The sequence below is a fragment of the Pseudochaenichthys georgianus genome, chromosome 20 (assembly GCF_902827115.2).
Source record: "Pseudochaenichthys georgianus chromosome 20, fPseGeo1.2, whole genome shotgun sequence".
In the NCBI taxonomy this organism is placed as follows: domain Eukaryota; kingdom Metazoa; phylum Chordata; class Actinopteri; order Perciformes; family Channichthyidae; genus Pseudochaenichthys; species Pseudochaenichthys georgianus.
The window spans coordinates 918,601-942,252 of NC_047522.1; the positions used below are offsets into that span (position 1 = coordinate 918,601).

General features: G+C 43.1%; 1 protein-coding gene across 1 annotated transcript; it reads right to left on the reverse strand.

Annotated features, from left to right (window-relative positions):
• Nucleotides 1-2,087: 2,087 nt before the first annotated feature.
• On the reverse strand, nucleotides 2,088-13,004 carry LOC117466009 (neuropilin and tolloid-like protein 1). The gene is made up of 5 exons (XM_034109138.2): nucleotides 12,595-13,004; nucleotides 10,265-10,321; nucleotides 10,037-10,171; nucleotides 9,491-9,739; nucleotides 2,088-2,185 (listed from the first exon to the last, which is right to left on the reverse strand). The coding sequence occupies exons 1-5, from the start codon at nucleotides 12,620-12,622 to the stop codon at nucleotides 2,088-2,090; spliced, it is 567 nt and encodes a 188-aa protein (XP_033965029.1). The 5' UTR covers nucleotides 12,623-13,004.
• Nucleotides 13,005-23,652: the final 10,648 nt, after the last annotated feature.

Genomic DNA, 23,652 nt, shown 5'->3' on the forward strand with positions numbered 1-23,652 from the left:
AGGCTCCTACTAATCTGTTATACAGAGTGATTTAATGGACCTGGGATTCAGTCCAACTCAAACAGAACTGAAGCTATTCGCCCGTCTCTTTCTTGCAATCAACTCCCAGGAAGCCCACAGTCTGAATGGCTCCTCGGATATTTCATGGCTGAAAATAATTCAAAATGTCAGTTTCTCTGCAAAGCCTATTATAGATCTTCCAGTCTGAGGGGATGTCGTTAATATCTGCTGCGACATACAATGCAGAGAGTTGGTTACTGATCAACAGAGCTGCCTCACAACTTTATAAGCAGCACGCCGCACGTTTCTGATGGGTGAACTCGGAGATAAGACAGCGGCGCGATATGGGAATTATTCAAATGAGGCTTATCGCGCCCACTGTACGCAACAGTAGCCCTGGAGAATTTACCAGCAGCCTCTGGTTTCGCTCGTGTATTAACTGTCTGTTTGACTGAAAGGCGCCGAGGCATCGCAGAGAAATAATTAATTCGACAGCAGCCTCAAAGTCGGACGTTTTTAATTAAGGAGGTCTATCGTTTGGCCGGAGATAACTGTTGTGCCGTGTCGGCCGAACAGAACATTTGTAATTGTAATCAGTTTAGGGAAATGGGCGCCGGACGTTTAAAATGCAGCTCAAACGACTTCACACGGGCTGGTAAACATATCAATACGTTAAACATCCACTGCTCCGTTTGCTGCTTTATATTCACTGAAAGTTTCATACGTGTGCTTTTGGTATTAGAACATGGTGTCAAGCTTTAATCTTCTAAAAGTTGTTTATTAAAATTGTTTTTATTAACTGTGTTCACTTTTTTGTTAAAGGCTCCATGTTCTCTTTAAGAACCCCGCCCCAAAATGCTCTGCTCTGATTGGCTCATAGGAAAAATATGGCACCCCTCTGCAGAGGTAGCTCTCAGGGTTGGATAAGATGGCGTTGTTTTTCAAAGCAACTACTTTCTATTCTCTATATCTTGCCAATGTCCCACTCGGGGACTTAAAGGTGGGGTAGGTACGTTTGAGAAACCGGCTCGAGATACACTTCTTGTTATATTCAATGGAATGCTCTTAACATCCGATAGCAATGAATATCTGAAGTGATTTAAAAATCCATAAAAAAAACATCATCTGTGGAAGCCGTAGTCCTGTAAAAAGCACGACCAATCATCTGAGCCGGCCCGGCTAAAGTAACTGGATGGCCGACCTGCCTGTCAGCCTTCCATCTGGGCACAAACCGACACGATGGGCTCATAAGAACTCAGATGCTCGATTCTGTTGCTTTGTAATATTCTTTATTTAAAGCTTTTCAATAATAACTTCTAGGATTCTACTAGGACTCTCCATAGAATCACTAGGTTCGACTAGGCAATGCAAAAACAGGTCTCTAGTAAACAGGCATGGATATGACTAAAAGACGAACCAACACAAGACAAAGGGAGAGAAGGACTATATACACACACACCACACACACACACACACACACACACACACACACACACACACACACACACACACACACACACACACACACACACAACAATCAGTCTAACAGGTGACACACGGACAGGAAGTGCAGACACCTGGAAAGAGAGGGAGGCATTAACATAATAAGACAGATGGACAAACACTACAAACACAACAACTAGCAGGATACTAGCGCTAAAACCTCACACCACACTTACCTCGTGCCCCTCATTGGTCATGTGCGCCTTCCTGTGTGTTGGAGGAGGGGCTCTGTGAGGAAGTGGCAGGTTTGTTCCGGCTGTGTATTTTCAAACTCGAGCCGGTTTTCTCAAACTTACCCCACCTTTAAGATGTGCTGCCAAATTACTTTTTATTTGTTGGTAATTTTCACATCTGTATCTCCTGAATCTGAAATGCATAAGATATGAATTTGAATGTATCCCCATGCAAATCACCACTCAGTAGCTGGTAGAGCTTTGCCACTTTGCTAACTAACAGTTACACAACATGGATCGTGATTTACGAGACAATCCCACGTCCGTAATATCTGTGAAGACTCAACTGAAACCCTGAACGCATTACATTTGGACTCATAATTGAATTCCAGATAGCAGTGGTGTATTTCCTCACAGGTAAAAACTCTGGAAGATGAGGTTACTCTGACCCATGAAGTGCTTTTTGGCGCCAGCCGTGGTCGTGGAGATGCGGGATGCAAAGATATAACCTGGTAAATAAACAGATATTTGGCGTTTAACTCTGTGTGGCCTCCCTAGTGTTCCAGCCTTCGGCCAGGTTGTAACACACATTAACAGCCCAGTCGATCTTCTTCTCTTTTCTCTTTCTCTTTAAATGTATGATTAGAAGTTAAATAAAGATCGTCTTGTTGAATCTTGAAACACTGACTGGTTTGTCAGTTATTATGATTTGTTGATCGGGAGGCACTCAGATACCCAAATATACGATGTGTGCACGAGCATTAAGAAAGGTTTTTCATGACTGCTCATTTCCCAGCTTTGACTTCACGTTTCTCTGCTTCTCTTTCAAGCACCAAGACTCATAAGCTTCACTTCAGACTACCCGTCAGAGGAAGCATATTCCCCGCAGCATATCCAAAACAGAAAGTCATTCCTGACTGCATCGTGCTCACTTGGCACGGAGCTGATGAGTGAGTCCAGCCTCTTTGTGTCACTGTGTGTCAGAGTAACAGGGGACAGCGCTGGAGTGGATAAACACTTTGGCTAATTCCTGCTGCGCGCTGGGACTCAAATGAACCTTATTAGCGATGCATTGAGCAGTGTGTGTCGGCTAAACAAACACCATTTATTTGTCATTCAAGGCGCCTCGTAGTTCATTAAGCAGGACCCACATTACAAGGGAAGGTCGCTTCACCACACGGTGCATTTTGAGCTCGCTATGCTATGTTGGCTGTCGGGGTCCCTGGGGATAGATTCCCTTTATCAGGCCCAGCACCTGGAGCAGCTGGGAACATGTGTCCATCAGATGAAAGCACACACACCACCTGTGGCTTGTGTGGAGGTGCCTTTGTTCGGTTGCACTGCAGCATGCCGTATAAACCCCGTTCAAGTGACGCGGGTAAAGGAAGCCGAAAAGGAAAAATGTAACTTCCACTTTATTTATATAGCACACTAATGTAAAAGCAAGAGACAATACAACCATACTTATAGCCACAGACTGATTGACCGGTTGTAACTTTAAGACTATATAAAAATACATATATAAATATTTAATATATATAAAATAACGTATTATATTACATTACTGCCTCTGCATTGGATTATTATCGGATAGGGTAATAACTTCATAATTAACTCCGTCTGAAAGCAGAAAATAATTGCAAGTTTTTCAGTGAGAATGTCACAAATGATTTAAAAAGAAAAGCCACATTCTGGCGGAGAAAGGAAGTGACATTTTTGAAAAAAAAAGTATCATTTTGAAAAAAAGTCAAATTCTGAGAAAAAAGGTAACATTTCAGATGCATTGTGGGACATGTAGTTTATGGGCAACGTGCTTCTGTAAATCGGCCCGCAACCGTATAATAAACATATTATATTCTTTGCAAGCTCTTGTGGGGCCGCAGAAAATGAAATCACAGGCCGGATTTGGCCCCCGGGCCTTGAGTTTGACACCTAAAGTACCACAGAGCACTAAGCACAAACAAGCCCAGCAAATGATCAAAGTTGGATCCATTTAGCTGTATTGCACTTCGACATACAAATGTTGAATTGTTGCACAGGCATTGTCCGAAGTGTTTTGAAATATTTTTAAAATCTGATTTGAATGAAGGTAACGCTGAGTTTCATATGCTCGCATGTAATGGCGTATATCTCCTTTGAACATGCAAAGACAAAGGAGGTTCCTAAGTATTATTGTCCTCGCTGTAATGACTTTACAATGACTGTAACCCTATGATTAAAGGCCATGTCTCTCTTCTCTTTAAGTCGCATCCTCTTCATTACAGTGCGAGAACGCAGAGAAGGTCAGATGTGCTTTAATACCTGCAAGCGCGCACATCACAACTTACAGGCGGAGGCAACATCTGTGACATTCAGGTGAGGAATGGAAAAGGAACCGCAACACAATGCATAATTAGATCAGATGCATTCCTTTCAATAGAGACATAATACTGCTCAGATATCTGGTGCACGTGCACAGTCTGAACAAAGCGCTGACAGATAAACTCCAATGTTTGATTCTAGCATATTTTCTTTTAAGGACTTGAAAGCGCTCGATACTAATTTTCACTTGAGCTGCCAACATTATCTCTCTCGTCTCCTCGATGCTGCACCTCATCTGTCATCACGTGGCATTATCCAGCAATTAATCTGAGCCCGCGAGGGGCCGCGCACTCTCTGTGAACCGGAGCGCCGGGTCTGCACGTTTCTGTCTGAGTAGTTCTACGAGGGGGCGATTCAAAAACACGTTTCAGCAACTGCTTGTTGTAACTTCTCCCCTCCTCTCTCCATATGAACCGCTGCCTCACCGGTGTTGTCGTGGATTCCTTCCTTGTTTTTCTTTCAAGCCACTCAACGCTTTAAACAGACATTTTTAACAACGTTTTCTTCCTGCTTACAGTCGAAGAGATGGTTTGGATTAGATGATGTCATGCGATGTGTTTGCTCAAAATAAAACAAACACACTTTTAACATGCCAACAAAGACCTTTACAATATTCAAAACAAATCTGCACAACTCCAAATAAATCTGTATAAGGCCTTATATCACTTCATAGTAATTGGACGGTTAAAACGGTTCCTCCACGGCGTCTTTCCACCCCGTCATTTAGCGCAGGCGCCGTGGGAATTGTAGTCTTTTATAGTGTGTTGACAAACAGACGTCACAATTAGGTGGCCTTTCTTATAAAAAAGAAATACTGGCTCTAACAAGTGTCCTGGTCCACATACACTCCGTTCAACTGACTGTGTAATTCGTCATTAGTAGTTCTACGAGCGGCGATTTTTAAAAGCACTTCCTGTTTCCTACATGTGTGTTACTTCTACCCTCCTCTCCATATGATATGGCATCAAGGACACTTCACAGGTGTCTTGGTCCAACATACACTGTGCAATCTGCTCTGTGCACAAGCCCCCGAGTTAAACTGACTGTGTGATTCGTCATTTGCCCTCATTAGCCACTTGGTAGGGGGGTGGGAGGTGACGCTATAGACCCTGTGGAGTTGACACTCTGTGGCCTTAACACCCCTAGTGAAGAGTCACCAATGTCAGCAACACACAGATCTCTTTCTTGGATGGAGGTTTGGGGAGTGAAGCCAGAATCTCTGCCCACACAGACTCAGCCCTGTGCTGCCCAAAGCCTCGGCAAGTCAAGGTTTGTCATGTTTATTTAGTTGTGTAGCGTTTAAGTACGGTGGTCACCAACCAGTGTGGTGCGGGTAGATTGCGCACCCATTTCTTTTTTAATAATGTTTTTAGACGTAAGCCTATCATCCACCACCGCGTTAGCAGGTGCCACTTGATTGACGTTGTCATTGAGACATTCCCTGTCGCTCCCGAAAAATAATAGACTGACTTCAAGCGATGCTAGCATATTTTTGAACTCACTGCACATATGGTAGATCCAACCACAACAAATGAACATATTTTACCGTGGTTTCATTGAAATATACGTTTCAAAGATAGGCCGGAATAACTACATACTGATTGACAACAAGTGTGCAGACAGACGGCAGGCAAACACCTTTTAAAATGCGTGTTTCTGAATGGAGATCGGCTAAGCTAACGTTTGTATACGCTCCGTCCACACTCACAACAACGGCCTACAGACATAATAAAGCAGCGACTGTATTCGCCAGACACAGGCAGTCTGTGGTTTTACTATGTTTTCACTTTGTCCAGTTTCTGAACAGATATGAGGAGCTGTGAGCGTGAGCTCTAACAGCTAACGGCTGATGTTTTGGTTTTCTGATTCAACGTGACGGCAGGCTGAGATCCTCACCGCTGATTGGCTACTGCACGAACGCGTCACTCGCATCAACCGCGTCTGTCCACGTCTTTGCATTGACTTCATGTCATCGCGCTGCCCCCAAAAGTCGCATCGCGTCCCGTGTAACGCACCAATGGTTTATGCACGGATTAAATAATGTGTTAGAATTTGTAAGAATTGTGTTACAAATAACTAGTTTCATGTTAATGTTAATGTTGCACTTGCTGAAGCTTCAGTGGATAAGCCTCACGGTTAAAATGGCACGTTATGCTATCTGCTCACTGCAAGATGTTGTTTTTTCTTTGTGCTGTCACAAATAGTGCAGGCCTACTCATTCACTCAAACGGAAAATAAGCGACATACATTTATATTAGGAATTGTAATGAAGGAAATGAATGAATGAAACTTAAAATGATAGGTATGTAAATATATATATTTATCCTTTTTGACATGTTAGTTATGTTGTGTTCTTGGTTTAATCAATTGGAAGTTGCACCAAATGATTTGATGTAATTCAGATGCCGACATAAAGGCCTCAAATTGGAGCCCTGTCTGGGTCGTCCTTTTCACTCAATTCTGCAATAGGTAATCCCGCCTTTCACCAAGGGGAGGGGATTCTTGGGCTTGAAAAGGTTGGTGGCCACTGGTTTAAGGTAATCTTTAGACAAATACAGAAATACAGTAAAATCCTTCTTGTCTCTTGTTTGGCTTGGAAAAATATATCATCCATCCATCCATCTTCTCCGCTTATCCGTGGTCGGAGTTCTCGGGGTAGCAGTTACCAGCAGAGAGCCCCAAACGTTCCTTCCCCTCAATCAATACCAGCTTCTGACTGGGGGTCCCAAGGCGCTCCCAGGCATCGAGCGAGATATAATCCTCCACCTGGTCCTAGGTCTACCTCGGTCTCCTCCCCGCTGGACGTGCTGGAACAACCTCCCTCAGGATGGGCGCCCAGGAAAAAGAACACTCAAGTATATTACCCAGAAAATTACATTAAACTGAATCCAATCATAGCTTAGCAACCAGAAGTAGCACAGCAGGCCTGTTAAGCTTTTTCCTGCATGCAAACAAAACTCCACCTTTTGGCCATTACAAGACAGGCAGAAAGAGCCAAAGTGTAAGGTTGAGCTCAATTCAAAAGATACCACCTTTAACTTGCAATAATATATGTTGAGGGGGCCGAGAAGTGGCAGTGTATTACCAGACATAAGAGTAATGTAAAATGCAGAGTTCGTATGCAGCTATCAATAATTTGAGACAACATATACGGATAAATCTGCGTTAAGTTGTTTTTATGTCTATTGAACTTTGAGTTAGTGCTGAGGGTGTCTCTGCTGCTGGAGGAACATCTTGTCCAAAAGCAGAGACTTTAAATACAGGAAGTAACCAATCAGACTGTACCAAGTATCTGCCAAATCATGGGGGGATTGGGACTCACGGTTTGGAGATAAATATCATAGAAACTGTTAGTGTTCATTTGCTAACTTTATGTTGAGGCCATTCAAATAATTGTAAGTACAATCACAAGACACTATGGAGACGTGTATCTATCTGCTATCTGAAGCTTGAGAATAGAGTCCCAGACAATAAAAAGGAAGTATAAAGAGACAGAAACCTGAACAACACACAAACATCTAACACGAACCAAACTCCCTTAAAATCCCTAAATAACCACAGAATTCTGCTGACATAAAGCTTTTGTATTCACACTTCCTGCGATAGTGTAAAAGACGTGTTAAAGGACTCCGTCGCTGGAACTGAAAGTAATGTCGTTGCTCTTGAAAGTGCCACAATGTGGGAGAAAGTCAGGAGTATATATGCGATGTCGGTGGTGAAGAATGCAAAGTCAGTTTCCAGCACACTGTGCAAACTGCATTGAGTGCTTGTTCAGTAACTTTGGCTTCTCCTCTGAAGCTGAGAGAGTCAACACCTACTCATTGATATATGAAGTCACATCATTGGTGTGTTATAACGGGAGAACAGATTGTGTCTGAGTGAAAGGGGAAAGTTTCGAAGTTGATTTTAACGAGGAGAATATCTGAAATGACGCAGAGGAGGCGCTGAGTTTGATGTTGCCTTTTTTCTGAGGAATAACCATAACTATGTTTTTCACTGCTGATGTCAAAGTGTTCATGCACGCACGCAAGAATAAAAGGAAATGCATTCATCCATCATGTTTGTTGGCAGGGACGTGCACAGACATTTGGAGGGGCTATTCTAAACTAGAAAAAGTGTTGCGGTCCATATCTCATTAACATATCTAATGTTAGTAACTATTAAAGACAAATGCGGACAATTCTGTTTTAATGTAGTTTGACCATTGTAACTGCTGTGCCTTAAATACACTCATAATTAATTAAACTAGTTCAATACGCATTATTCTTATCATTCTTTATGAGCGCAGTAACGGTAAGGTATCTAATTACTTATTTATTTAGTATTCCATAACTTATAACAGAGATGGTCAAACTAAAGTAGAGAAATCCTACAATGAAGCGGGCAGTGAAGTGTTCTCTGAGAGAGGGCGATCAAGAGAAGAGAGCGAGCGGGGAGGGAGTTTACGGGGCAGATGAAAGACACAGAAAGACAGAAGCACAATAACAATATATTTAGGTGCTTTTTTGTAAATAACCGACGGTGTCAAGAGGAAGTAAAGTCCCCTGGTTTGTCCCTTATACTCTAACTGTCATGAGAAAACTCAAAATAAAAGCATATTTCAAAACGGTAACATTTCGAACAGTGTGTATGAATACACTAGATATCAGCCTGAGAGCAGTATGAACAGTGTGTATGAATACACTAGATATCAGCCTGAGAGCAGTATGAACAGTGTGTATGAATACACTAGATATCAGCCTGAGCAGTATGAACAGTGTGTATGAATACACTAGATATCAGCCTGTGAGCAGTATGAACAGTGTGATGAATATGCTAAGATATATAAAGTATGAAAACGGTAAGCAGTATAGTATAAAATATATAGATATTAATTTCATGATGATAAACATTGTGGAACAATGATGAAAAATGGGAATGGATGTGGCGACGTAAAACTGACACAAAACAACAACTTTTGCCAGCCAATGGGAGAGCTTCATCAGCAGCACGTGGTAAAACCCACCAATGAGCGCTCAGCTCGAGATACCAGCGAGCCGTTTCCCATCAAGCATTTCGCTTCCGCAGCTCGTGGAGAGCAACTGCGCCAACTCGCCTCGCCTCGCTCTCAAGGCTGCGGGCGTCTTTGTCCCGCGAGATTTCAAAGTCTCATGTGGGCGAGCCTCCAGAGCAAGTCGGACAAAATGACTAACCATCATGCAACGCACTAGCAAGACGTTGATCGCAACTGCGCAGGTCTGCGCAGGTCTGCGCAGGTCTTGCTTGTCTCAAACAAGCCTAGTATATAGCCAATGGAAATAGTGAGTGTATGCAGACAGACAATCAATACACCTGCAAGAAACTCCCACGAGGGCGACTTCCCCATTTGGTATTCATCCGCTGCTCGAGCCATAAAGCAGCACACAAAGAGAGGAGTGAACTGACAAGAGCAGTGAGGATAAAAAGTTAAGTACCTGCAGTGAAGTTGTAACTTGCTGAAAATCCCACGGCTTCCAGTTCACCATCCGTTACAAATTTTATCCACAGGTATCGGCCGCTACTCCTGATATCCGGCGGGCTGTGCTGGCCGCAGTACCGTCCCAGAATCGGAGAGAAGCCAAAGGGTCCATCCCGAACCTCGATGTTGTCAAATTTACATTCCCAAGAGGACTCGATTGAATAATTCTCCCCAAAGTGCAGATCAATACACTGCCGTGGTGGTGCTGGAAGACACAATGGAAATAATTACCACCGGCACAGCAGGGGGGGGGGGGGGGGGGTATTAGTCATGCTTTCACTGATGAACGCACTATCAGCACGCCCTCGCGCTCAACACCTCCAACCCCGTGTTTGTGAATTCATCTCCCAGACACCCAGCTGTGAAAGTGATTAGCCGCTACATGTTGTGATTATCTGATCTGTCTAATAATATCTCATAACCACCAGCTGGTTTAACGAGCTGTTTGATCGCTCGCTAAGAAGTTACTGCGGGATTGGTTTTAGGCAACACATGTATTTACCTTCGAGGATGTAAACACACTCTGTGGTCGGAGGGTATTTGTTTGGGTAATTGGGAGAAGTGAAGATCCCTCCTTCTGCTTCCTTCACCCACGTTCCACATTGACCCGCAGGCTTCACGCCCGAGTTGTTCTTCGCTATTCAGCAAAGAGAGAAGCAGCACGTGAGAGATTAAAGCCGTGGAAGGAGCATATAAGTAGTAAAGAAAGACGTGTTGGGATGCAGATTACCTGCTGTATCCTTCCTTGTTGCCCCAGACAACCCGAGTATGAGAAGACTTGCAACAACTGTAAGAAGAGAAAGACAAATACATTGTGATTAGGGCTGCAACAAACGACTAATTTGATAATCGATTAATCTATCGATTAATGAAACGACTAATTTGATAATCGATTAATCTATCGATTAATGAAACGATTAATCGACTATTCGGACTATTACTGTATGCCTTGCACAATTTCTCAAACGCTCTTATTTAGCCATCAACTTTTAGATTTAGCTTGAGGTTGTTTTAGGCATGTGGAAACTAACAATGAAGACAATAAAGATGAATACTTGATTCCAAAATAAATATATTATTGAAATAACTTAAATTGTGAACAAAACTAACATTGCTTTTTATTCAAATTAAATAAATAATATTTCACATCAAAAGAAACAACAGTGTTTTAACAAATCGTATTAAATAATCTGATGACACAACTGTAAATATAAGAATAGCTGAAACTTTAACAAACTAAATAATAATAATATATAATATTTTTATAGCGCCTTTCAGGAAACCCAAGGTCGCTTTACAAGTCGGGTAGGGGGGGGGAGTAGGGGAAAAAAGGCAGACAGGTTAAGGGGGTGGGGGGGGAAGTAGCGGACAAATAAACCTATTAAAATAACTATACAGTAGGGAAAGCCTTGGTAAAAAGGTGCGTTTTGAGGGCTTTTTTGAAAATGTCCAGGGTTGGGGCGCTGCGGATTTCGGGGGGGAGAGAGTTCCAGAGGTTGGGAGATGCCACACTGAAGGCTCTGTCACAAAAAGTCCGCAAATAACTCTGTTACCTCTAATCATTATGTTTGTATAATGTAGTTAGCTCCGTGTGTTTCTGCTAGCATACATAACACCTGACGTGGACACGTTACTGTGGACGGTGCTACAGAGCTACTAGAAAGACAGTGGAACCCGGTGCATTCCTCCGTCTGGATGTGGAGCACTTTTGCTAAATGTTTAGACAAATAGCTCGTGTTACCGCCCTTACATGCTAAACTCTTATTCCACTTTTGGTAACGAGCATTCTCCACATCGAGACGGGTAAAGTTTAACCACCTCGGAGCGCGTTCTCTCCGCCATCTCCCACGTGTGTGTGTTGCTGCATGTTGCAGCTGCCCGTGTGTAAACTGCCCCGCTGCCCCGCCCCTCGCAAGCAGGCGGGGGAGAGAAAGATCGAAAATACATCATAGACGCATTTGTTTGTCTTTTTGCATATTAGAAACGAGTTGGCGACACTAAGACTACGATATAATGTCTTTGTAGCAATAATACATGACATATCTTTTTTAAATGTCTCCAGTACCGATACAAAGACCAATAAAGTTAGAGCTTAACGGGGTGTAAAACACACGTGATGACGTCACCAACGAATCGACGACTGAATTAGTTGGCAACTAATTTGGTAATCGATTTTAATCGATTAAGTCGATTAGTTGTTGCACCCCTAATTGTGATGGACAACTGAGGCGTGCTGTTTTTCTGTGTTATTTCCCACTGTGTGTTGGCATGTGTGCTCGACCTTCTGCCCCAAAAAGCACACATACCTAACTATAGCCATGACAGCATCTGTTGTGGACAAAATGGCTGAAAATATCCAAATAGCAATGAAATAACTGGGCCTTTAGTGTAAAAAGAAATAAACAGAAGCAACACTATTTGCGTCCCTTTATGACGCAGAAGGAGCATAGGAGCGTCACAATTGGACGCCACGGACACTGACCAAACGTCGCTATTGGACGCTTAGGGAGTGAGAGTGTGTTGACAGAAGGACTCCTTTGAAAGGAAATCAGGATATAACCCTTTTAATTCGTTTTAATTTAAAAAAATAACTAAAGAAGTACCTAAAAATGACACAAACAAATATGGGAATAATACAAATATCATTCAAAATAAAAATAAATCATACAAAAACATAAAAAACGAGAGAAGTAACAACAAAAATGCAATTAAAAATACTTTTAATATAGCTAAAAATAACCCAAAGTACTACAAAATGAATAAATACCGGTATACAATCGATTCTGTGAGACGAATGTTGACACATGCAATCCCACAGCTTATTGAACATCATTTCCTCCCAACATAATGTTCCCTGAAGCCCTCCAAGAACTTGGTGACCTTCAGTTTACAGGTTGCAGTGAGTCAGTGCATGCCGTCATGATATTACTTTCATCAGCATGCTCTTATTCTGACTTTAAGCTGTTGCTCTGTATTTAATGAAAAGATTACTTCTCTCTCGTTAGGGTACAAGCAATCAGATCTTAATGAGCACTGCTTGTTGATCTGCTGCAGTCTTACCGTGATGGAAGCTGTGCCCATGTACCATGTCTGTTCCTTTCACAAGCGGCTTCAGACTCAACTAATTCCATTTAGATTTAGGAATACTTGAAGAGAGAAATAAGAGATTGAGTTGAGAGTTTCTGAAAATTCACTCCGGGAAACCGCTCATACCAAGCAACCTTCCGGGGGGGGGGGGGGGGGGGTGTACTCCTTATTAAAATCTTTAAGGGGAAATAAGAAAGGTCCTCGCAGATGAACTAATCACCAGTTTCATATAAAACCAAAAACAGTTCTAAACACTCGCCCGATTTCCATCCAAGCGTTTCTAATTCCCGTTGGTGCTTTTGATGCACTGAAAGGATTAATAGTCCCGTCATCAGCCCTTCTCCAATCGCTCCACCTTTGCAATCTTCTTTGGGAAAATATCAGCCTGGTTTGGTCCCTGTATCCGTAGAGGGGGGTCCTTCACCGCGCATCGCTCATCTCCGCAGCCGTGCCTCCACTCTCGAGCGCTGCGTAAAATCCACTGGAAAACACCGCGGGTACCCAAACCGAAAAAGAACGAAATTAAGTGTGTTTTCCTCTGGGTTTTATTTGTAGCTCCAGATGTGAGTGCGTCCCTCTGTCTTCCCGGCTTCTCCAACTGGAGGAGAGTCCTCGCGGAAAGCAAAGAGTCAATGTGTGATCTCCCTCCTCCCTCCGTTCACTGCCGGCCAATGCGCCACCAGCACTTCTGAGACACGCACTGGAAACTTCTCTCACACACACACGCACGCACGCGCACACACACACACACCACACACACACACACACACACACACACACCACACACACACACACACACACACACACACCACACACACCACACACACACACACACACACACACACACACACTGGAGTAGAGAAGGACACGCTCGTGTGTGCGCAGCAGCAGAATGCATTGCATCTCGTGGAGAAATGCCGCGCAATGGAAAGGTAAGCAGAAAAAGGCAATGAGATATGAAATGGAATAAACAAACCCACGCTAATCACATGTCAGAGTTCTATCAGCGAGATCAAACATGAGAAAGGCTGCAGAATGAAATGAAGTGCGGGAGAAATAGGAAGCACCAAAGCATGCTGTCATCCTGATGCTGCTCATTACCAGCTTTGATCCGGTTACAATCAACTCAAACTCAAACCTGAACGAAACACTTAATCTTTCACTTTATTAACAACATTCAACATCAACACATCTAGAGATACATGGTGTTCACACAACAAGAAGAGGATGGTAAAATATATTAAAAGGGACCTAAAGCCAGCAGACCAAAGTAGTCGAGTAAAATGTAAGCAAAGTAGCCTTCCCTTAAAGTGGACCCATCATGCTATATTGGAAAACATATATTGTAGGGCCATACCTATACAAAACATGTCTGTGAAGTTTTTTGCTTAAAATACCAAACAGATCCCCCGTTGTAGCTACGCCTCATACTGCTCAAACCCCTCTTTTGCAGCCCTGTTAGAGAAACGCGGATTTTGGGTCCTTAGCTTGAAAAAAAAAAAAAAGAGGAGGCGGAGCTAATGCCTGATCAGAATTCTACCGGAGATAAAGTTAAATTCTGCTGTGATAAAACGCCATCCTGTTCTAAACCACGTCAAAGATTATTTCTGAAACAGTATGGAGCTCAAATGCTTTCTCTCTTGCAGGTTTATCACAAGGTGAGTTCCTTTTTTATTTCCTGCTTTTTAAACACGTGTGCTCTCCAGCACAGGTTAGCTATGAGTGTTAGCGAGGCTTGCTAATGTAAACAAAGACGAGATTACGTCCAAAACACGTCAGGCATTGTTTCATCATATGCCAGTACAAGCTCTAGCCAATCAAATCATATGCCAGTACAAACTCAAGCCAATCAAACCGCGTGCTTGTGTGTCCGGGGTGGGAGATTAATGTGATTGGTTGTTAGTCGCACGCCAGACACGCCCACTGGCAAGCTTCAACGCGACGCTGCCGTGTGGACGCTGCCGTGTGGACGCTGCCGTGCGGACGCTGCCGTGTGGACGCTGCGTAATTGTACGCAGAAAGGCAGAAAGTGAGGTCCCAATTCTCAAACCAAGTAACCTTGCCCTAAAGTCTTTGTTGTATTTGAGTGGTACCTATAAAAGACAGCCAATCACGTCAAGGTTATCATCCTCACCTCTCCATGTTTACAAAAAGACAGACAGGTAAAGTGAAGAAGCCATTTTCCTCCCTTTTATTCCTCAGAAAAGTGAGAAAGACCCATTTCCTTCCTGGTGTGCGTGTGCGTGTGCGTGTGTGTGTGTGTGTGTGTGTGTGTGTGTGTGTGTGTGTGTGTGTGTGTGTGTGTGTGTGTGTGTGTAGCGGCTCTCACACCTGATGACAGAGCTGATCAGAGCCCAGGGAAAAGTCAGACGCTCCGGATCCCAAAAATAGTCTTGGCATCCAGCGGACAGTGTCCATCTGCAGATGCTGCAGCGTGTCTTGGACCCGCTCCCCTTCAGTGTGCATGTTAATGTTCACAGTGGACAATTTGGATCGGCTTTTAATGTACTTTTAATAAACCGGCCTCGTCTTTGTTTGACGTTATGCCCACTGAGTACAAGGACCCTCTTGAGATGGAGAGATAAACACTCTCTAACGTCCTGCTCTTAATTACATCCGCTCCCAGAGATCGGCCCGTGCTGTAAACGTGTTTTTCCAGCAGGTAATGCATATATTTCAAGAGACAAGCTGACTTTGAGAATACGCGTGGGAGTGGGACATCTCAGAACTCTTATAGGCTCCTACTAATCTGTTATACAGAGTGATTTAATGGACCTGGGATTCAGTCCAACTCAAACAGAACTGAAGCTATTCGCCCGTCTCTTTCTTGCAATCAACTCCCAGGAAGCCCACAGTCTGAATGGCTCCTCGGATATTTCATGGCTGAAAATAATTCAAAATGTCAGTTTCTCTGCAAAGCCTATTATAGATCTTCCAGTCTGAGGGGATGTCGTTAATATCTGCTGCGACATACAATGCAGAGAGTTGGTTACTGATCAACAGAGCTGCCTCACAACTTTATAAGCAGCACGCCGCACGTTTCTGATGGGTGAACTCGGAGATAAGACAGCGGCGCGATATGGGAATTATTCAAATGAGGCTTATCGCGCCCACTGTACGCAACAGTAGCCCTGGAGAATTTACCAGCAGCCTCTGGTTTCGCTCGTGTATTAACTGTCTGTTTGACTGAAAGGCGCCGAGGCATCGCAGAGAAATAATTAATTCGACAGCAGCCTCAAAGTCGGACGTTTTTAATTAAGGAGGTCTATCGTTTGGCCGGAGATAACTGTTGTGCCGTGTCGGCCGAACAGAACATTTGTAATTGTAATCAGTTTAGGGAAATGGGCGCCGGACGTTTAAAATGCAGCTCAAACGACTTCACACGGGCTGGTAAACATATCAATACGTTAAACATCCACTGCTCCGTTTGCTGCTTTATATTCACTGAAAGTTTCATACGTGTGCTTTTGGTATTAGAACATGGTGTCAAGCTTTAATCTTCTAAAAGTTGTTTATTAAAATTGTTTTTATTAACTGTGTTCACTTTTTTGTTAAAGGCTCCATGTTCTCTTTAAGAACCCCCGCCCCAAAATGCTCTGCTCTGATTGGCTCATAGGAAAAATATGGCACCCCTCTGCAGAGGTAGCTCTCAGGGTTGGATAAGATGGCGTTGTTTTTCAAAGCAACTACTTTCTATTCTCTATATCTTGCCAATGTCCCACTCGGGGACTTAAAGGTGGGGTAGGTACGTTTGAGAAACCGGCTCGAGATACACTTCTTGTTATATTCAATGGAATGCTCTTAACATCCGATAGCAATGAATATCTGAAGTGATTTAAAAATCCATAAAAAAACATCATCTGTGGAAGCCGTAGTCCTGTAAAAAGCACGACCAATCATCTGAGCCGGCCCGGCTAAAGTAACTGGATGGCCGACCTGCCTGTCAGCCTTCCATCTGGGCACAAACCGACACGATGGGCTCATAAGAACTCAGATGCTCGATTCTGTTGCTTTGTAATATTCTTTATTTAAAGCTTTTCAATAATAACTTCTAGGATCTACTAGGACTCTCCATAGAATCACTAGGTTCGACTAGGCAATGCAAAAACAGGTCTCTAGTAAACAGGCATGGATATGACGAAAAGACGAACCAACACAAGACAAAGGGAGAGAAGGACTATATACACACACACACACACACACACACACACACACACACACACACACACACACACACACACACACACACACACACACACACACACACAACAATCAGTCTAACAGGTGACACACGGACAGGAAGTGCAGACACCTGGAAAGAGAGGGAGGCATTAACATAATAAGACAGATGGACAAACACTACAAACACAACAACTAGCAGGATACTAGCGCTAAAACCTCACACACACTTACCTCGTGCCCTCATTGGTCATGTGCGCCTTCCTGTGTGTTGGAGGAGGGGCTCTGTGAGGAAGTGGCAGGTTTGTTCCGGCTGTGTATTTTCAAACTCGAGCCGGTTTCTCAAACTTACCCCACCTTTAAGATGTGCTGCCAAATTACTTTTTATTTGTTGGTAATTTTCACATCTGTATCTCCTGAATCTGAAATGCATAAGATATGAATTTGAATGTATCCCCATGCAAATCACCACTCAGTAGCTGGTAGAGCTTTGCCACTTTGCTAACTAACAGTTACACAACATGGATCGTGATTTACGAGACAATCCCACGTCCGTAATATCTGTGAAGACTCAACTGAAACCCTGAACGCATTACATTTGGACTCATAATTGAATTCCAGATAGCAGTGGTGTATTTCCTCACAGGTAAAAACTCTGGAAGATGAGGTTACTCTGACCCATGAAGTGCTTTTTGGCGCCAGCCGTGGTCGTGGAGATGCGGGATGCAAAGATATAACCTGGTAAATAAACAGATATTTGGCGTTTAACTCTGTGTGGCCTCCCTAGTGTTCCAGCCTTCGGCCAGGTTGTAACACACATTAACAGCCCAGTCGATCTTCTTCTCTTTTCTCTTTCTCTTTAAATGTATGATTAGAAGTTAAATAAAGATCGTCTTGTTGAATCTTGAAACACTGACTGGTTTGTCAGTTATTATGATTTGTTGATCGGGAGGCACTCAAGATACCCAAATATACGATGTGTGCACGAGCATTAAGAAAGGTTTTTCATGACTGCTCATTTCCCAGCTTTGACTTCACGTTTCTCTGCTTCTCTTTCAAGCACCAAGACTCATAAGCTTCACTTCAGACTACCCGTCAGAGGAAGCATATTCCCCGCAGCATATCCAAAACAGAAAGTCATTCCTGACTGCATCGTGCTCACTTGGCACGGAGCTGATGAGTGAGTCCAGCCTCTTTGTGTCACTGTGTGTCAGAGTAACAGGGGACAGCGCTGGAGTGGATAAACACTTTGGCTAATTCCTGCTGCGCGCTGGGACTCAAATGAACCTTATTAGCGATGCATTGAGCAGTGTGTGTCGGCTAAACAAACACCATTTATTTGTCATTCAAGGCGCCTCGTAGTTCATTAAGCAGGACACACATTACAAGGGAAGGTCGCTTCACCACGGTGCATTTTGAGCTCGCTATGCTATGTTGGCTGTCGGGGTCCCTGGGGATAGATTCCCTTTATCAGGCCCAGCACCTGGAGCAGCTGGGAACATGTGTCCATCAGATGAAAGCACACACACCACCTGTGGCTTGTGTGGAGGTGCCTTTGTTCGTTTGCACTGCAGCATGCCGTTATAAACCCCGTTCAAAGTGACGCGGGTAAAGGAAGCCGAAAAGGAAAAATGTAACTTCCAACTTTATTTATATAGCACACTAATGTAAAAGCAAGAGACAATACAACCATACTTATAGCCACAGACTGATTGACCGGTTGTAACTTTAAGACTATATAAAAATACATATATAAATATTTAATATATATAAAATAACGTATTATATTACATTACTGCCTCTGCATTGGATTATTATCGGATAGGGTAATAACTTCATAATTAACTCCGTCTGAAAGCAGAAAATAATTGCAAGTTTTTCAGTGAGAATGTCACAAAATGATTTAAAAAGAAAAGCCACATTCTGGCGGAGAAAGGAAGTGACATTTTGAAAAAAAAGTATCATTTTGAAAAAAAGTCAAATTCTGAGAAAAAGGTAACATTTCAGATGCATTGTGGGACATGTAGTTTATGGGCAACGTGCTTCTGTAAATCGGCCCGCAACCGTATAATAAACATATTATATTCTTTGCAAGCTCTTGTGGGGCCGCAGAAAATGAAATCACAGGCCGGATTTGGCCCCCGGGCCTTGAGTTTGACACCTAAAGTACCACAGAGCACTAAGCACAAACAAGCCCAGCAAATGATCAAAGTTGGATCCATTTAGCTGTATTGCACTTCGACATACAAATGTTGAATTGTGCACAGGCATTGTCCGAAGTGTTTTGAAATATTTTTAAAATCTGATTTGAATGAAGGTAACGCTGAGTTTCATATGCTCGCATGTAATGGCGTATATCTCCTTTGAACATGCAAGACAAAGGAGGTTCCTAAGTATTATTGTCCTCGCTGTAATGACTTTACAATGACTGTAACCCTATGATTAAAGGCCATGTCTCTCTTCTCTTTAAGTCGCATCCTCTTCATTACAGTGCGAGAACGCAGAGAAGGTCAGATGTGCTTTAATACCTGCAAGCGCGCACTATCACACTTACAGGCGGAGGCAACATCTGTGACATTCAGGTGAGGAATGGAAAAGGAACCGCACACAATGCATAATTTAGATCAGATGCATTCCTTTCAATAGAGAACATAATACTGCTCAGATATCTGGTGCACGTGCACAGTCTGAACAAAGCGCTGACAGATAAACTCCAAATGTTTGATTCTAGCATATTTTCTTTTAAGGACTTGAAAGCGCTCGATACTAATTTTCACTTTGAGCTGCTCCACATTATTCTCTCTCGTCTCCTCGATGCTGCACCTCATCTGTCAATCACTGTGGCATTATCCAGCAATTAATCTGAGCCCGCGAGGGGCCGCTGCACTCTCTGTGAACCTGAGCGCCGGGTCTGCACGTTTCTGCTGAGTAGTTCTACGAGGGGGCGATTCAAAAACACGTTTCAGCAAACTGCTTGTTTGTAACTTCTCCCCCTCCTCTCTCCATATGAACCGGCTGCCTCACCGGTGTTGTCGTGGATTCCTTCCTTGTTTTTCTTTCAAGCCACTCAACGCTTTAAACAGACATTTTTAACACGTTTTCTTTCCTGCTTACAGTCGAAGAGATGGTTTGGATTAGATGATGTCATGCGATGTGTTTGCTCAAAATAAAACAACACACTTTTACACATGCAACAAAGACCTTTACAATATTCAAAACAAATCGGCACAACTCAAATAAATCTTGATAAGGCTTATATAACTTCATAGTAATTGGACGGTTAAAAACGGTTCCTCCACGGCGTCTTTCCACCCCGTCACTTTAGCGCAGGCGCCGTGGGAATTGTAGTCTTTTATAGTGTGTTGACAACAGACGTCACAATTAGGTGGCCTTTCTTATAAAAAAAGAAATACTGGCTCTAACAAGTGTCCTGGTCCAACATACACTCCGTTCAACTGACTGTGTAATTCGTCATTAGTAGTTCTACGAGCGGGCGATTTTAAAAGCACTTCCTGTTCCTACATGTGTGTTACTTCTACCCCTCCTCTCCATATGATATGGCATCAAGGACACTTCACAGGTGTCTTGGTCCAACATACACTGTGCAATCTGCTCTGTGCACGAAGCCCCCGAGTTAAACTGACTGTGTGATTCGTCATTTGCCCTCATTAGCCACTTGGTAGGGGGGTGGGAGGTGACGCTATAGACCCTGTGGAGTGACACTCTGTGGGCCTTAACACCCCTAGTGAAGAGTCACCAATGTCAGCAACACACAGATCTCTTTCTTGGATGGAGGTTTGGGGAGTGAAGCCAGAATCTCTGCCCACACAGACTCAGCCCTGTGCTGCCCAAAGCCTCGGCAAGTCAAGGTTTGTCATTGTTTATTTAGTTGTGTAGCGTTTAAGGCGGTGGTCACCAACCAGTGTGGTGCGGGTAGATTGCGCACCCATTTCTTTTTTAATAATGTTTTTAGACGTAAGCCTATCATCCACCACCGCGTTAGCAGGTGCCACTTGATTGACGTGTCATTGAGACATTCCCTGTCGCTCCCGAAAAATAATAGACTGACTTCAAGCGATGCTGCATATTTTTGAACTCACTGCACATATGGTAGATCCCAACCACAACAAAATGAACATATTTTACCGTGGTTTAATTGAAATACACGTTTCAAAATGATGCCGGAATAACTACATACTGATTGACAACAAGTGTGCAGACAGACGGCAGGCAAAACACCTTTTAAAATGCGTGTTTTCTGAATGGAGATCGGCTAAGCTAACGTTGTATACGCTCCGTCCACACTCACAACAACGGCCTACAGACATAAATAAAGCAGCGACTGTATTCGCCATGACACAGGCAGTCTGTGGTTTTACTTGTTTCACTTTTGTCCAGTTTCTGAACAGATATGAGGAGCTGTGAGCTGTGAGCTCTAACAGCTAACGGCTGATGTTTTGGTTTTCTGATTCAACGTGACGGCAGGCTGAGATCCTCACCGCTGATTGGCTACTGCACGAACGCGTCACTCGCATCAACCGCGTCTGTCCACGTCTTTGCATTGACTTCATGTCATCGCGCTGCCCCCAAAAGTCGCATCGCGTCCCGTGTGAACGCACCAATGGTTTATGCACGGATAAATAATGTTGTTAGAATTTGTAAGAATTGTGTTAAAATAACTAGTTTCATGTTAATGTTAAATGTTGCACTTGCGTGAAGCTTCAGTGGATAAGCCTCACGGTTAAAATGGCACGTTATGCTATCTGCTCACTGCAAGATGTTGTTTTTTTCTTTGTTGCTGTCAACAAAATAGTGCAGGCCTACTCATTCACTCAAACGGAAAATAAGCGACATACATTTATATTAGGATTGTAATGAAGGAATGAATGAATGAAACTTAAAATGATAGGTATGTAAATATATATATTTATCCTTTTTGACATGTTAGTTATGTTGTGTTCTTGGTTTAATCAAATTGGAAGTTGCACCAAATGATTTGATGTAATTCAGATGCCGACATAAAAGGCCTCAAATTGGAGGCCCTGTCTGGGTCGTCCTTTTCACTCAATTCTGCAATAGGTAGATCCCGCCTTTCACCAAGGGGAGGGGATCTTGGGCTTGAAAAGGTTGGTGGCCACTGGTTTAAGGTAATCTTTAGACGTACAGTAAATCCTTTCTTGTCTCTTGTTGGCTTGGAAAAATAATCATCCATCCATCCATCCATCTTCTCCCGCTTATCCGTGGTCGGGTCTCGGGGGTAGCAGTTCCAGCAGAGAGCCCCAAACGTTCCTTCCCCTCATCAACCAGCTCTGACTGGGGGTCCCAAGGCGCTCCCAGGCCAGCGAAGAGATATAATCCCTCCACCTGGTCCTAGGTCTACCCCTCGGTCTCCTCCCAGCTGGACGTGCCTGGAACACCTCCCTAGGGAGGCGCCCAGGAAAAAGAACACTCAAGTATATTACCCAAGAAAAATTACATTAAACTGAATCCAATCATAGCTTAGCAACCAGAAGTAGCACAGCAGGCCTGTTAAGCTTTTTCCTGCATGCAAACAAAACTCCACCTTTTGGCCATTACAAGACAGGCAGAAAGAGCCAAAGTGTAAGGTTGAGCTCAATTCAAAAGATACCACCTTTAACTTGCAATAATATATGTTGAGGGGGCCGAGAAGTGGCAGTGTATTACCAGACATAAGAGTAATGTAAAATGCAGAGTTCGTATGCAGCTATCAATAATTTGAGACAACATATACGGATAAATCTGCGTTAAGTTGTTTTTATGTCTATTGAACTTTGAGTTAGTGCTGAGGGTGTCTCTGCTGCTGGAGGAACATCTTGTCCAAAAGCAGAGACTTTAAATACAGGAAGTAACCAATCAGACTGTACCAAGTATCTGCCAAATCATGGGGGGGATTGGGACTCACGGTTTGGAGATAAATATCATAGAAACTGTTAGTGTTCATTTGCTAACTTTATGTTGAGGCCATTCAAATAATTGTAAGTACAATCACAAGACACTATGGAGACGTGTATCTATCTGCTATCTGAAGCTTGAGAATAGAGTCCCAGACAATAAAAAGGAAGTATAAGAGAGACAGAAACCTGAACAACACACAAACATCTAACACGAACCAAACTCCCTTAAAATCCCTAAATAACCACAGAATTCTGCTGACATAAAGCTTTTGTATTCACACTTCCTGCGATAGTGTAAAAGACGTGTTAAAGGACTCCGTCGCTGGAACTGAAAGTAATGTCGTTGCTCTTGAAAGTGCCACAATGTGGGAGAAAGTCAGGAGTATATATGCGATGTCGGTGGTGAAGAATGCAAAGTCAGTTTCCAGCACACTGTGCAAACTGCATTGAGTGCTTGTTCAGTAACTTTGGCTTCTCCTCTGAAGCTGAGAGAGTCAACACCTACTCATTGATATATGAAGTCACATCATTGGTGTGTTATAACGGGAGAACAGATTGTGTCTGAGTGAAAGGGGAAAGTTTCGAAGTTGATTTTAACGAGGAGAATATCTGAAATGACGCAGAGGAGGCGCTGAGTTTGATGTTGCCTTTTTTCTGAGGAATAACCATAACTATGTTTTTCACTGCTGATGTCAAAGTGTTCATGCACGCACGCAAGAATAAAAGGAAATGCATTCATCCATCATGTTTGTTGGCAGGGACGTGCACAGACATTTGGAGGGGCTATTCTAAACTAGAAAAAGTGTTGCGGTCCATATCTCATTAACATATCTAATGTTAGTAACTATTAAAGACAAAATGCGGACAATTCTGTTTTAATGTAGTTTGACCATTGTAACTGCTGTGCCTTAAATACACTCATAATTAATTAAACTAG

Coding starts and splice junctions, on each gene's coding strand:
- LOC117466009 (XM_034109138.2), bottom strand. CDS start 12,622: ATGGTACATGGGCACAGCTTCCATCACG. Junction 10,322..12,594: donor TGGGCACAGCTTCCATCACG/GTAAGACTGCAG, acceptor CTCTTCTTACAG/TTGTTGCAAGTCTTCTCATA. Junction 10,172..10,264: donor AACAAGGAAGGATACAGCAG/GTAATCTGCATC, acceptor TTTGCTGAATAG/CGAAGAACAACTCGGGCGTG.